Genomic DNA, 16,217 nt, shown 5'->3' on the forward strand with positions numbered 1-16,217 from the left:
AGTGATCAGCTACAAACAATTCACCCTGTAGAGAGATCAGCTAGAAGAAGTTACCTTGTAGGGAGTTCATGCAACTATGGAAAGAGATAGTTCAACTAGAAGAAATCACCTTGTAGAGTTCAGCTGCAAAGAAACTACCATGTAGAGAGTTCAACTACAAACAAATCGCCCTGTAGAGAGATCAATAGAAGAAGCTACCTTGTTATTATTATTTATTATTATTATTATTATTATTATTAATACTTTACAGAACTGTACAGATCAATAAACAAAATTAAACAATATTTAAGAGCTTATAACAATTAAATTACAGAACTGAAGGTCTACCAGTGTCTTGCACTGGTAGCCATAATTAATTACTTACAAATTACAATAAGCTATATAACTACAAATAACAATTACAAGGGGTAGCTATAAAGAGTACAAGTTAAAGAATAAAATAGTTTGTAGGAGCTGGAATGTTTAAACATTTGGAACAGGGGCAACGGAAATAAAAAGTACATAGGTTATTACTGTCAAAATTGTTAACAAAATGATTCCTTGTAGATAGTTCAGCTACAAAGAAACCATCATGTAGAGAAATCAGCTACAAAAAAATCACCTGTAGAGAGTTCAATTACAAACAAATCACCCTGTAGAAAGATCAGCTAGAAGGAGTCACCTAGTTCAGTTACAAAGAAACCATCATGTAGAGAGTTCAGCTGCAAACAAATCTCCCTGTAGAGAGATCAGCTACAAACAAATCACCCTGTAGAAAGATCAGCTAGAAGAAGTCACCTTGTAGAGAGTTCAGCTACAAAGAACCATCATGTAGAGAGTTCAGCTGCAAAGAAATCACCTGTAGAGAGTTCAGCTACAAACAAATCTCCCTGTAGAGAGATCAGCTAGAAGAAGTTTCCTTGTATAGAGTTCAGCTACAAACAAATCACCCTGTAGAAAGATCAGCTAGAAGAAGTTACCTTGTGGAGAGTTCAGCTACAAAGAAACCATCATGTAGAGAGTTCAGCTGCAAACAAATCACCTGTAGAGAGTTCAGCTACAAACAAATCTCCCTGTAGAGAGATCAGCTAGAAGAAGTTTCCTTGTAGAGAGTTCAGCTACAAACAAATCACCCTCTTGAAAGATCAGCTAGAAGAAGTCACCTTGTAGAGAGTTCAGTTACAAAGAAACCACCACGTAGAGAGTTCAGCTACAAACTAGTGACCTTGTAGAGACATCAGTTACCTTGTAGAGAGTTCAGCTACAAAGAAACCATCATGTAGGGAGTTCAGCTGCAAACAAATCACCTGTAGAGAGTTCAGCTACAAACAAATCACCCTGTAGAAAGATCAGCTAGAAGAAGTCACCTTGTAGAGAGTTCAGCTACAAAGAACCATCATGTAGAGAGATCAGCTGCAAACAAATCAGCTGTAGAGAGTTCAGCTACAAACAAATCTCCCTGTAGAGAGATCAGCCAGAAGAAGTTTCCTTGTAGATAGTTCAGCTACAAACAAATCACCCTGTAGAAAGATCAGCTAGAAGAAGTTGCCTTGTAGAGAGTTCAGCTACAAAGAAACCATCATGTAGAGAGTTCAGCTGCAAACAAATCACCTGTAGAGAGATCAGCTAGAAGAAGTTTCCTTGTAGATAGTTCAGCTACAAACATATCACCCTGTAGAAAGATCAGCTAGAAGAAGTTACCTTGTAGAGAGTTCAGCTACAAAGAAACCATCAAGTAGAGAGTTCAGCTGCAAACAAATCACCTGTAGAGAGTTCAGCTACAAACAAATCTCCCTGTAGAGAGATCAGCTAGAAGAAATTACCTTGTAGAGAGTTCAGTTACAAAGAAACCATCATATAGAGAGTTCAGCTGCAAACAAATCTCCCTGTAGAGAGATCAGCTACAAACAAATCACCCTGTAGAAAGATCAGCTAGAAGAAGTCACCTTGTAGAGAGTTCAGCTACAAAGAACCATCATATAGAGAGTTCAGCTGTAAAGAAATCACCTGTAGAGAGTTCAGCTACAAACAAATCTCCCTGTAGAGAGATCAGCTAGAAGAAGTTTCCTTGTATAGAGTTCAGCTACAAACAAATCACCCAGTAGAAAGATCAGCTAGAAGAAGTTACCTTGTGGAGAGTTCAGCTACAAAGAAACCATCATGTAGAGAGTTCAGCTGCAAACAAATCACCTGTAGAGAGTTCAGCTACAAAACAAATCTCCCTGTAGAGAGATCAGCTAGAAGAAATTACCTTGTAGAGAGTTCAGTTACAAAGAAACCATCATGTAGAGAGTTCAGCTACAAACAAATCTCCCTGTAGAAAGATCAGCTAGAAGAAGTCACCTTGTAGAGAGTTCAGTTACAAAGAAATGATCATGTAGAGAGTTCAGCTGCAAACAAATCACCTGTAGAGAGTTGAGCTACAAACAAATCTCCCTGTAGAGAGATCAGCCAGAATAAGTTTCCTTGTAGAGAGTTCAGCTACAAACAAATCACCCTTTAGAAAGATCAGCTAGAAGAAGTTACCTTGTGGAGAGTTCAGCTATAAAGAAACCATCATGTAGAGAGTTCAGCTGCAAACAAATCTCCCTGTAGAGAGTTCAGCTACAAACAAATCTCCCTGTAGACAGATCCACTAGAAGAAATTACCTTGTAGAGAGTTCAGTTACAAAGAAACCATCATGTAGAGAGTTCAGTTGCAAAAAAATCTCCCTGTAGAGAGATCAGCTACAAACAAATCACCCTGTAGAAAGATCAGCTAGAAGAAGTCACCTTGTAGAGAGTTCAGCTACAAAGAACCATCATGTAGAGAGTTCAGCTGCAAAGAAATCACCTGTAGAGAGTTCAGCTACAAATAAATCTCCCTGTAGAGAGATCAGCTAGAAGAAGTTTCCTTGTATAGAGTTCAGCTCAAACAAATCACCCTGTAGAAAGATCAGCTAGAAGAAGTCACCTTGTAGAGAGTTCAGCTACAAAGAACCATCATGTAGAGAGTTCAGCTGCAAAGAAATCACCTGTAGAGAGTTCAGCTACAAATAAATCTCCCTGTAGAGAGATCAGCTAGAAGAAGTTACCTTGTGGAGAGTTCAGCTACAAAGAAACCATCATGTAGAGAGTTCAGCTGCAAACGAATCACCTGTAGAGAGTTCAGCTACAAACAAATAGCCTTGTAGAGAGATCAGCTAGAAGAAATTACCTTGTAGAGAGTTCAGTTACAAAGAAACCATCATGTAGAGAGTTCAGCTACAAATAAATCTCCCTGTAGAAAGATCAGCTAGAAGAAGTCACCTTGTAGAGAGTTCAGCTACAAAGAAAGCATCATGTAGAGAGTTCAGCTGCAAAGAAATCACCTGTAGAGAGTTCAGCTACAAACAAATCTCCCTGTAGAGAGATCAGCCAGAATAAGTTTCCTTGTAGAGAGTTCAGCTACAAACAAATCACCCTTTAGAAAGTTCAGCTAGAAGAAGTTACCTTGTGGAGAGTTCAGCTATAAGAAACCATCATGTAGAGAGTTCAGCTGCAAACAAATTACCTGTAGAGAGTTCAGCTACAAACAAATCTCCCTGTAGAGAGATCAGCTAGAAGAAACTACCTTGTAGAGAGTTCAGTTACAAAGAAACCACCATGTAGAGAGTTCAGCTGCAAAGAAATCACCCAGTAGAAAATTCAGCCACAAACAAATTGCCCTGTAGAAAGATCAGTTATAAGAAGTTACCTTGTAGAGAGTTCAGATACAAAGAAACCATTCTGTAAAGAACTCAGCTGCAAACAAATCTCCTGCACAGAATTCAGGTACAAACAAATCACCCTGTAGAGAGATCAGCTAAAAGAAGTTACCTTGTAGATAGTTCAGCTACAAATAAATCACCCTGTAGATAGATCAGCTAGAAGAAGTTACCTTGTAGATTTTTCAGCTACAAACATTCACCCTGCAGAGAGAGCAGCAAGAAGAAGTCACCTTGTAGAGTGTTCAGTTACAAAAAACCACCATGAAGAGTTCTATGATAAATATATGTATTATAAAGTCCCAAAGGCCGGCTTTGGGGTATGCAAATACAAAAAGAAATGAAATCTAAACCAAAACAGCCAAGCTGTAAAAAAAGTGTGCGGCCCTCAAAAAGGCTATGGTGAAAAAAGATGTGAAATCCAAGGTGGCGGCCAAGAAATGGCTGTGATGGTAGGTTAATGGTAAAAATTTTAATAACGGCAATTTAGGTGAATTTTTTTGCCAAGACCAAGTGGCACAAAAATTCACTTGAATTGTCGTTATTAAAATTTTTACCATTAACCTACCATCACAGCCATTTCTTGGCCGCCACCTTGGATTTCACATCTTTTTTCACCATAGCCTTTTTGAGGGCCGCACACTTTTTTTACAGCTTGGTTGTTTTGGTGTAGATATAGTTTAATGCCTAAAATGTAGTGTATACATGTTAAATAAAACATCTAAAGAGATAAATTTTATGTAGTTAAATTACCAGCTATTCAAGAAATGTATGATGGGAACAATGTGATAACCTTTTCTCTAGTGTGGTTGGGTGGATTTTTACCTCAGCCATGTGCAATAATGAATCCCTTTATATTAGTAGTATCAATGTGACCTGCATCAACCTGTGATTTTAAACTTTCCTCTTGCCCATTCTCAAGCAGGACATAAAACCATTGTTCTCCTGTATATCTTACTAAATGACATATTGGCATCTTTTTTTGTCAATGGAAACAACATCTTCCCATTTCCACGAGTATTTAGAATTAGTGTGTTGTATTTCTTGTAGGCGACATGTTTCTGATAATGGTTCAGTACATGTGGGCCATGTAAAGTCACATCCATAAGTGGTCTGTGAGTCTGATAACTTTTTACAGTTGTCATGGTAAATAGTACTATTGTTAGTATCAAATGTAAACCCGTTTTGTGCCATATGAGCACCAAAAGTAGTATTCTGTTGAGGTTCACAAGATGCCCACACCTTGATCAATATTCCTTGTTCCCTGGTCTGATGACCACAAGCTCCGATTCTCATCTCATCCAAACACTTAGCACACTCTACTACCCACTGACCTGAGTAACTACAGTCAGTAGCAATGTATAACAACTTTCCTGTGAGGTATTTGTTATAAAGAGTGAAAATATCTTGGAAGTTAATTGTTCCATCTTTGAAGCACCAGTTTCCTGTTCCTTCCTCTCCATAACCAGTGTAGTAAATTAATGCTACAACAATAGATGGAAATAATACCATGCATACATGTAGGTAGCTACATGATAATAGTATAATTTAACAATTCAAATTTGTGTGCTGTGATAAAAAATAATACACACACACACACACACACACACACACACACACACACACACACACACACGCACACACACACACACACGCACGCACACTATTTACCCTATATATACAAAACAAGTTGGCCAACAGTGATGGCACCATATATATGTGGGTGAAGTGAGGAATTTCTATATAGATGATTATATTAGCAAGACTATAGCTTAAGAAAATTTTTAATTTTGAGTAGAAATAAAAAGGCAGTGAGGTCATTAAACCATACTAGTGCACATTCATCTTTAGTCACATACAGTCTGTCAATGGTGCAACCATGGATAAAGTAGGGGTTACATGCCAACCGGTATACTGCAGATGTAGGTCCTTTGTTTTATTGCAAATCTATGTATCATCCCTACTCATACTGTATATAAGACGTATAATTTTTATATTTATAATTGTTTATTACATGCAGGTGAACTATAATTGCATATCACATTAAAGAAATAAATGGAACAGTAAAATTTAATTCCTTGACTAGTAATGTATATGTACCCCTGTTCATTCGATGACCATTAGGCTTGAGTCAATTATGTTTTGAAAATTTCCTATTGTGCTTGCCTATTGTGTTCAAAATTATATTTTCAAAATCAAGATTTGCTCAAGTGCTGACTGTTGTTAGAGCATGGCAATACCGTATAGTAAAAAACATTTACAGTAAAAAAACTTTGGTGAATTAGGAAAATAATATCACAATTGTCAAAGTTTTTTTCTGCCAATTACCTTTAGCAGTCGCATGTACATGCTGAAAGGATGGGTATCGAAGTATCATGATGGTACGGTATCATGGGTATTTCATCAAGCGTTCCCTTCGATTATCACGAGGTTTATTGTCCCACAAGAGTTCACAAAAAGCCAAACATTGCTCTCAACATTTAGAACCAGTGAATGATGCTTACACTTGTACGATGCTTACACTTAACCCTATGCAAGTAAACCATACAGAGAAGTTAATTTAATTTCCGTATCAACAATTTTCTCACATATTTATATAGGCACCACAAAACTATTTGAAACATTTAATAAGCTACTATAAGAGAAAGTATAGATACCCGTAGCTGTGCATGCACTTATCACCTGTTTTACAGGGATAAAACAGTTGCATTGTGACCATACCCTTATAAAAGTCAGAGCATGGCAACCATGACCACTAATAGCATAGACAGCAGTTTTGCTGTAAGAAATGAGATATGACACTGAAGAACATCCTACTGTGTAGCCCAGTCAAGGCAAGATTGAGATACTCATGTATATAATAGATGCTACAAAGTATGCATAACAGGTAATATATGTAATAGTTATACATTGGACATGAGTGCTTTGCCGGATATATATGCATATGCCCAAGGGCCACAGGCTTGAGAGCAAGTGTGTATATACAGACAAAGCACAATTGCCCGTGGTATAACTAATATGTTCTACTTTAACATGCAGACTTTCCTGGCTAAATCTTTAGTTACTATACCCTTCTCTTATATGGGGAACCAAGTAAGCTGTGATTGTGGGATTGAATTTTGCCAAACAAACTGTGATTGTGGGATTCAATTATAATACATCAAACAGTAGTTTGATTTTACTTTTGCTAATATAACAATTTTAAGAGACTAGTGTTAATTATGTTACTTTAACTACTATATTTACAAAAGCAAAAAACAAACTACTGTTGATATATTAAAATTGAATCCCACAATCACAGCTTGTTTGGCAAAATTCAATTCCACAATCACAGTTTGCTTGCTTCCCTATATATGAGAAGAGAGATTAAAGTATAACATCAAAGAAATCTAATGATTTCTGGATATAGTGTGCACTCCTATTAGGTGTGCAATGTCTTGAGTCAATGAGATATACGCAATGGCTTAATGAGATATATACCACTTTAGCATGGGCGTTCAAAGGCGCCACTCAGTGTTTAACTTGCACATTGCCTGGGAAATATCAAGATATTGTCCGGGAAATATCATGGGAAAGCGGTTTGTCAATGACTTTGATGCCCAGCCAGTCCAAAGAAATGATATGCTTTGACTCGTTATATTGAGCAACATAGAGCTTTGCATTGTGGGACTCGATTTTGTAGCGGTTGCTAAACTGAGTATATTCTCTAAGATGGACTAGTTGGTTGTTAGTAAAGGATAATGAGGGCACACAATAATTGTTTGGGCAATCGTGGATGCGTATTCCTACCCACCGCATATCAGCCTTTGAACAGACCACAGAGCAGAATAACTACTACTGCTATGCTGAAATAGGTTAGTAACTTACAGTCCTAAGTGCTTAACTTAATATAATAACTTACTTACTTCTCCAATAGCGAAGTTAGTTGGCTTAACTTAGTACAAAAATGATAACAATTAAACTGAATCCCACAATCGCAAGTTTTCTAACATAGCGTGTTGAAGCATAGTAATGTATTAATGACGTTTTAACATATGGACAATGTTTTGATGGCTATTAGCCCATGCTTTTAAAACCACAATTGATTGTCAGATGCTACTGTATAAAACAAATGAGATGAGTCTTCAGTAGTTCTTTCACCTATTAGGTGAGTGCACCCCAAATGATATATATCACTTATACCATGGCTGCTTGGGATTTTGCTGACATATACACCTGCAGCCCTCAGGCTTTGGCTGTATATATCAGCAAAATCCCTTGCAGTCATGGTATAACTATTAAATATGCACTGTAGCAGTGCGTATATCTCGTTAAGGCATATATTTATGCACTGGTACACTGGTACAGTGCATATATCTTGTATAGGCAGTGCGTATATCTCTTTTTAACATTTTGAGTCACTGCAATATGTGATATTTATGTACTGGCTTTCCTTTGATCTGAACAGGAGGTGCGAAAGTGGTACATATAGGTGTGAAAGTGGTACATAAATAAATATAAAAAGAACTTTGCGTGGGAGTATAAAAGTAAAAAAAAAAAGGTTTTATATTCACCATAAAAGCCCAAGTGTTCTATATTGGGCAGTTATAGAACACTTTAATAGATAGACCACAGTTCTATATCAGGTACGTAGTTATAGAACTGCCAGGTCTATTTTGTAGGCTAATAGCCTACTTTAAGTGAGTAATCACTCATTCTAGTCAGCACAACCAATCAACCAAGCCAGTGTAGGCTGATAGCCTGACTGTGCTGGCTGACCAGTGCAACACAGGTGCAATGCCTATTCTACCCATGATAACACTCCTTCGTGAGTTTCTAATTGTTTCATGTGTGTTGTGTGTGTACCTCAAGTTGACAGTTCCCTATACCAGTCAAAGCACTGCCTTTTGCTCATGCTATACAGGAAATATAGCACTCAAAGAGTGGGTAAGAGACAAATATAGCACGAGGCAAAGCCGAATGCTATATTTTGTTGCCCACTCTTTTCATGCTATATTTTCCATATAGCACTCATGGCAGTGATTTATCTAATACATATATATGTGTGTACTTACCTGGGAACAGGTGAGTATATATAGCTGTGCTCACCTGTAGTATACAGTGTATATATACACACCTGTGGTTTGAGGCATGTCACACTAATATTCCTAGATTACTAATTCCCACAATCGATTGTCACTACCATTTTGATCAAGCTGACTTGTGAGAGGAAAGCTACCAGTGTGTTTACCATGCCAAACTAATAAGTGTAAGTCATGTTAGTAAGTTAGTATGTGTGCATGGGTGTTTAGTATGTTGTGTAGTGCAGGTTGATTTAGACACATGGTATATTATATGAACTATGGCTCACTTTGGTGTATTGCACTTATATACACTCCTTCTCCTTAGTCATTAGAAGATTACTGTTGATAAACCCCTTGGCTTCATCTCAGGGTTTATCAACAGTAAACTTCCTCTGACTTCAGAGTCATAAGTGCAATACACCTCATTGCCATGGTTTTTATGTGACCAGATTTTGCAAAACCAATGTAAATCACACATCAGGCAAAATCAAACTACCACTACTACTGGATAGCTACAATATCATATTATTAGTTTTGACCCTTGGTATTACTCAAACTGCTGTTAAGAGACATCTTTTCTGTGTGGTGTGGCGAGCTCAAATGGTGGTTTCTGACTTTGGAAGGGCCTGGCTTAGCAATAATTAGTGGTGAACTGGTGGATGGTCTGATAAGGTTGGTTGGATGTTTTCTGTGTTGATTTTTCTGCATATCAGCCACTAATTAAGAAGCCAGCACAGCCCTGTAACCTTGTGTCTGGACTTCATTTGTCATCTGCCTTTATTTTGAAGTCAATCTCTTTAGTATCCCATCATCCCCCACCCTCCTGCCCTTTGTGAGCACTTGTGATACTACTGTACTTCACTTGCCCAACTGCTTACATCTTCTATCTGATTTGGCAGAAAACTTTACAAGTAGCTACAAGTACTGGAAATGGTCTAAAGGGTATTACATTGATGCATCCCTTGTGTAAATTTGCATATGTTTTGCATTATACATGTAGCTGTCTGCCAGGTAGGACAGACCACACAGCAAATTTGATTAAATTCGCAACAGCCATTTGCAAGATATTATAGGCATTCAAAGTTTTGACACTTTTTTAATGTTTTGTTCTTCCTGTTATGCCATACAGGGGCTCTGATTTATTTTGCACACTTTGCAGAAATTGCTATAAATGTGTAATTCAGTTGCCTCAATCCTTGGTACAAATGAAAAGTTGAATTCAAGTTTGCTGTGAATCTGAGCCAGGCACCAAGCCAAGCACAGACTGAGCCAAGCCTGAGCCAAGCACAGACTGAGACTGAGCCAAAAGACTGCTGTGAGACTGAGCCAAGCACAGACTGAGCCAAGTTCCATCTTCATAGCTTGTTTCAGTTGTGAGTTATGATTGATTATTAAAGCACTTGTAATTTACTGTATATACAGCCAAGCTGTGAAAAAAGGTGCAGCCTTAAAAAGCCTGGGTGAAAAAAGTTATGAAAACAAAGGTGGCAGCCAAAAAATGGCTGCAATGATGTTGTACTAATAAAGTTTAACAATGCACAGCCATTATCAAATTTTATTAGCATTAACATCATTGCAGCCATTTTTTGGCCACCACTTTTGATTTCATAACTTTCGTCACCCAGGATTTTAAGGCTGCACCTTTTTTCACAGCTTGGCTGTTCTTGTGTAGATATCATTTCTTTTTGTAATAGCAAGTTCCAAAGCCAGCCTATGGTTGACCTTGATAATTCATTATAACTTTTTTCCCTTTACTACAGGAATCATCAAAGACTGCATGGCTGAAATAAGATGAATTTTGAAGGTGCGTATATCCCAATGATGGCTGGGCAGATTTGACTCAAACTAGGAATGGGAGATGCCCTACCCTGAGGAAGTTTCCATTGCAGAAATGGTTAATTAATGCCGTTCAAGCACTGCACAGCTACGGATACATGAGAACTTTTTTATTTAAAATTTTATGTTATTATTCCCAGGGTTACCAGCACCCCTTGCCACAACCCTGACATCACAGAACTATATGACACTACTCCTTCTGAAGAGAGACAAGGAAAATACAGCACTGAGCAGCATGACCCATACCATCCCTTAATGTTGAAAAGACAATTGCAAGTGGGGTAAAAGAACCAATCTCAATTTTGTTGTTAATACTTCCGTTGCTTCTCACGTTCAAAACGTTGATAAACTACAGTGAGGATACTTGGATACCACGATATGAAGATGCAATAGCCTTAACTTTGACATAAAAATGCCTTCAGATGTTTGCTTACCTCCTTAGAATCGTGAAGCATAAATGTCTACATGAGCTCCATCCTCATTATTGGTTGTCGGATATCAAAGGCTGAATCTTACCTGTAAAAAGGCTGCGACGGATACATGAAAATGGCATTTAATTTTTCTGGTTTTGTAAAACAAATATTGCCCACCCACACTGGCTGTGCTGTACTTGGCCACATGACATGGTTACTTTCATAATTTTTGTAGAATGTTCTAGAACATGAACTTGGGAAATGAACTTGACTATTGAGTAAATCATAGCATTTATAAAGTAGAAATAAAGTGAGGTAATCAGCAATGATAACAGCGGCTCAGTGGCTAAGGATTTGGATGTTTAGTATGGAGGTCCCTGGTTCAAACACTGGTCAGTAACTTTTTTTTGACGTTTTTAATGCATCTTTTTTTACTTCACAGTGACTGTTCTATTAGAGTGTTTTGACCCACAGTTTACAATTGTTTGGTTTTTGTCTTGTAACTCTGTAGCTGTCAATGTGATTTGTTTTAAACCACAAAAAGTTTGAGCTACGATGGTTAACCTATACTTATGCATACCAATTTTTACATAAGTGGTTTACCCTGTAGGCGTGACAACAAGTTGGCCTTTTTAATGCAAAATCGTCCATAATTATAACTCGATGAATATTAATCAGATTTGCACCAAACGTGGTACATGATTGTGCCACAATACGTTTTTAAAGTGTACCAAAGCTCAAGACAATTGAACTACACATTTGAATTTTATAATGGTTGTTGTAAAGTGTGTGAAAAGAATCTAAGCCCCCCCCAAGCCCCTAACGAAGAAAAAAAACCTGAAGAAATTAAGCCAAATCTTGAAGGCTTATATTTCACGATTGCATTAAGCAATCTTTCTCACATTTTGTATGTGGGGTCCAGAAGGTGGAGGGCATTTGCAGTATAAAAATGATTTTAATTCGAGAAGGGAGCATGGAGCTACATATGTGTGAAAACCACGTTTTGTTTCTTCCTGCAAATATGCTCATGATGTGGTGCACTGGCTTTCTTGACTGCACGACACACTACCTTGTGTCTTGATAGTAGCTGACAATAAGCTGAAACAGAAAATGGGATAAAGAAAGGAACAAAATCTCTCCTATTTGAACTGCAGGCCACCCAATATCTAGTCAGGTGCCACAATAAGCCTCCTACAGGAGGGATGGATTTTCTTCCTTTTAACCAAAGTACTGTATTTATTATTATAACAACTTTACAGTGACCAGCACTGAAGGTCTGACAGCAACATGTGCTGCAGCCTTTGGATTACCCTAACCTAACAAACAGGAACTAGGTAGTATCATACAGTACAGTAATACTGGGATCATGAAGTTTTGGGTTTTCTTGCCTAAAAATATCACCCTAAAACCAGCCTCAAATTTCCTTCATAACAGCTTGGCAGTATTGGTTAGACATAGCCAAGCCCAAAAATGTGACCCCAAACCCTTCCAACAAGTTTCCATGGAATTTAAAAAAAATCCTATTTAACTGAATTTTCTACTAACTAACTGATACCTTCAGCCAAGCATAACTTGATAATGGATAAGGCTATATTCAAATGGATCAATTTAATTTGACCTCCATGGGTAAATTTAAACTGCAGAAGTTTTGGTTAAAATGACCATCTAAAAGTGGTTGTAACCTGAGTAGGTATTTGAACTAAATCAGTCAAAATAACCAAGGAAGGTTAATACAACTGTTCACTTAGGATGTTGAAATAACATATTTTGGTGATTTGAGTGTGAATTGTCAAGTCTACTGTGGTAAAGTTTAGATGACCAGCTACATGGTTAAATTTACAGTACACTGGCCGTTATAACAGTTGTGTTACATCCCACAATCAAATGTGAACATGGAGAACATAGGTTTTAAATACAATTTGAAAAACTCTATAAGACCAGATATGTTTAAAGTATCAAAATGCAGTATGTAAGAATATGTGTCATAGATACATTAATTTATGTTATTACTGATGATGACTGACTTGTTAATTAATGTAAACAAACAAACAAATTAACAAATCTTTTGTGACATGGATTGATTTTACCACAGATAGTTAAAATGACCATGATGGCAAAGTTATTTCAAACACCTGGCTAGAGGTTGAAGAAACTATAGAGCATCTGGGTAATAAAAGACTGTATCTTACAAAGTTAAAATAAACCAATACATCCTTGGGTCATTACTACCAAAAAATCGGTCATTTGAATTGCAGGTGTGTAAAACAATCCAAAAATTTTCAACCCAAAAATTTGGGTTGTTTGTACCCATTTGAATTTACAGTGTATACAGGCTTGATTTTCTCACTGTTCGATGTCGTTTCATCCCAAGACGTGCCTTTTCACCAACCACAGTATGTACAATGCATGTATTATGGACCTACCTTTCTCCTCCTTTGTGTTCCAGTTCTTTTCACCGACAATGCAAAGTGTCGATTTGCAATGGCACGATATGGCTTCCATCTGGCTCTGTCATGCTTTTCATGCACATTTTCCATAGTGACTGGATTCATTGCAGAGAAGTTTCTTGTACTGTTCTTCACTTGTAACACTTTGTAATGAGCAGAGCATAGCTCCAAACGAAGCGTAATGGCCACCCCACTGTTCAGTGCGTAATTGATTATTGGGGCACACATTCAGATGCAAAATTATTTTATGGAATGCCTGGTGCCTCACCTACCACAATTCTTTCTTTTAATGTGGTGCACGTGGATTCAGTAGTCATGATTGTGTTATTAAAAAAGTAAACAAACAAGTAGAAGGAAAAAGTAGGAATTTTAAGCTGGATTAGCAATCAAAGAATGAAAAATCAGGGAAACAAGGGAACAGCTGAAAGTTGCAAAACAAGGGAGGTTGCCTATATCTGCAGATATACTAGTGGACATGTAATCCCTAATTCAGTCATGGTTATAGACTGAAGAGTAGGGTATATCTGCAGGTATAGGCAACCTCCATTGTCTCAGTTTCACAACTTTCAGCTGTTCCTTTGTTTCTCTGCTTTTTCATTCTTTGATCCCTAATCCAGCTTAAACTTCCTAATTTTTCCTTCTACTTGTATATAAGGAATATGTATGTCCATACCTCCACCTCTAGTCCTAGAACTTGTAAATAGTTCCTTGATACCATTCAGGTAAAACCGCCTGGATTCCTGAAGATCAGAATCCCTGTACATCTCCTGGAGCTCTTTAAGTGGATCCTGGTTAAAAAAGTCTTTAATAAACTTGTTTCTGAGAGAGTCACCATCTTCACCAGGAAATTCTTCCATGGCAACTGCTTTTCTAAGTCTTTTGTGATGATTTCCATTTGTGTCAATAGTCATGCATTGTACTTGTGCTTTACGATAACCACGATCATTTACATGTATATGTGGATCACTTTTATCTGGTGGCATTGAAGGTTGTTCCTCTTTGTGCTGGCCATTGTTCTTGATCCTACATTAGGAAATGGCCATTTGCATACACACACACACACACACACACACACACACACACACACACACACACACACACACACACACACACACACACACACACACACATGCTGATGTCAGGAATTTTATTAATGCAATAAATGTATATATACTTGAGGAGGGATCAACTAGTGGAGCAGGGGAGGTGCAGCTTGTTACTAATGCATGAATGAAGTACAGATTAAATGTCTACTAATATAGTTGCAATAATATTGTAGGTGACACCTTTGTTTATTTCTATGATCCTTACTCAAGTTTTAAGATACCTATTTTGTGCTTTATGTAACATGATTGTGCCTGGTGAACCTGAGCATACCACATCAAAGGTAAGAATGACTCCAAACACATTGTAACATAAATGCTTGGACCAATTACTGTATGCCTTGAGAAAATAGCTCAATATTATAGAGAGAAACTCTGTATTCAAGCTTAATAATTATATTAAGTTATCAAAAAAGTTAACAGTTTTGTGAGGATATTTTGGATGGCGTATAAATGTAAGTGACTGCTCTATTAGATTACCTTGGTTTTCTACAGTGTGCAAAGAAAGTTAATGGTAGAGTACAATAATAAAGTGTTTGATATGAAATGCAGTAATAATGCATAATATTCATGTTTTGCTAGCTTTTTGGTGCACACATATGCAATTTAATTTGAAAAATGTCCTATTATGCAGGCATAATTTTTGATGCTTTTAAAACCTATTATGCTCAAAATCATGCTGACATAGTTAGTGCAAGCCTATTAAAAATACAGTATGTACCCCTGCTATCAATCCAGTCACTACAGATGGTCCCTTGTTATGAACAAGAAGCCATTATTGTTACCATGCCTACATGGTAGTGGAGAAAAATTGGACACAAAGGCAGACTAAAGTAAGCCCACGATGTATAATAATACAGTATGTGTAGACTGTGCTAGGCAAAAAAGCACATCTCAATCCTAAGTGTTGATTAATAGTAAAGAAATCAAGCACGCAGTGTCGAGCTACTATATACAGTGCTTGACTGAAGGCATAAGTTGGTCAGCTAGTTGAAAATTTAGTACACATAAAATAGATCCATGACTTAATGTATCACTATGCAACTTTTGATGTGTATAAAATGCTTTATAACAGACAGAACAGCTATTCTTGTCCTCCGGTAGTAGTACCAATGGGTATCCCTTGAGGAAATGGTCATGTGTATCAAGTGTTGATGATATCACAGTTGTGCAGTGACATTATGAGCATTGCAAAAAGTGCATGATTTGTGATCCCTTATGCCAGCTGTGTTTCAAGAATCTTCCCAGAAAATACAGCATATCAGGGAATAATTTCAGGAATAATCAGTGAAAAACAAAAGAAATGCTAGCAAGAACCTGAAAAACACATTTCACATTCCATGGTTCCATATTTATGGAGCACGCTCTTATACGTAGTGAAAACCAATTAATCTACAGTAGGGCTGGGCGGTATTGGAGTTTTGCTTCATGATATATCGTGCAGAAATATATCACGATATTACTATTTATCGCGGTTATTAAAGATGACTGCTATATTAGAGTAGCTGACTGCTTTATTAGGGTATCTCGATCCTAGCTGACTGTTCTATTAGAGTATCTCGATCTTTGTAAAAAAAATTGACTAGCTAGTACTAGGTCCTTGTTTGCAGTAGTATCACGTGTGCATTATAACAACCTTAAGGGCTTAATA

The 16,217-nt window shown here is 37.3% G+C and overlaps 1 protein-coding gene across 1 annotated transcript; it reads right to left on the reverse strand.

Moving 5' to 3' along the window:
- Positions 1 to 4,520: 4,520 nt before the first annotated feature.
- LOC136253773 (uncharacterized) lies at positions 4,521 to 14,446 on the reverse strand. Its single transcript, XM_066046431.1, has 3 exons — positions 14,137 to 14,446; positions 4,896 to 5,188; positions 4,521 to 4,680 (listed from the first exon to the last, which is right to left on the reverse strand). The coding sequence occupies exons 1-3, from the start codon at positions 14,444 to 14,446 to the stop codon at positions 4,531 to 4,533; spliced, it is 753 nt and encodes a 250-aa protein (XP_065902503.1). The 3' UTR covers positions 4,521 to 4,530.
- Positions 14,447 to 16,217: the final 1,771 nt, after the last annotated feature.

The sequence above is a fragment of the Dysidea avara genome, chromosome 4 (assembly GCF_963678975.1).
Source record: "Dysidea avara chromosome 4, odDysAvar1.4, whole genome shotgun sequence".
NCBI lineage: Eukaryota > Metazoa > Porifera > Demospongiae > Dictyoceratida > Dysideidae > Dysidea > Dysidea avara.

What these genes read in the sequence shown, in the direction of transcription:
- LOC136253773 (XM_066046431.1), bottom strand. Translation starts at nt 14,446, where the DNA reads ATGCCACCAGATAAAAGTGATCCACATATACATGTAAATGATCGTGGT. An exon ending in TTCTAGGACTAGAGGTGGAG is followed by an intron (nt 5,189 to 14,136) that starts GTATGGACATAC and finishes CTATTGTTGTAG; the next exon opens with CATTAATTTACTACACTGGT. An exon ending in CTACTTTTGGTGCTCATATG is followed by an intron (nt 4,681 to 4,895) that starts GCACAAAACGGG and finishes TGACAAAAAAAG; the next exon opens with ATGCCAATATGTCATTTAGT.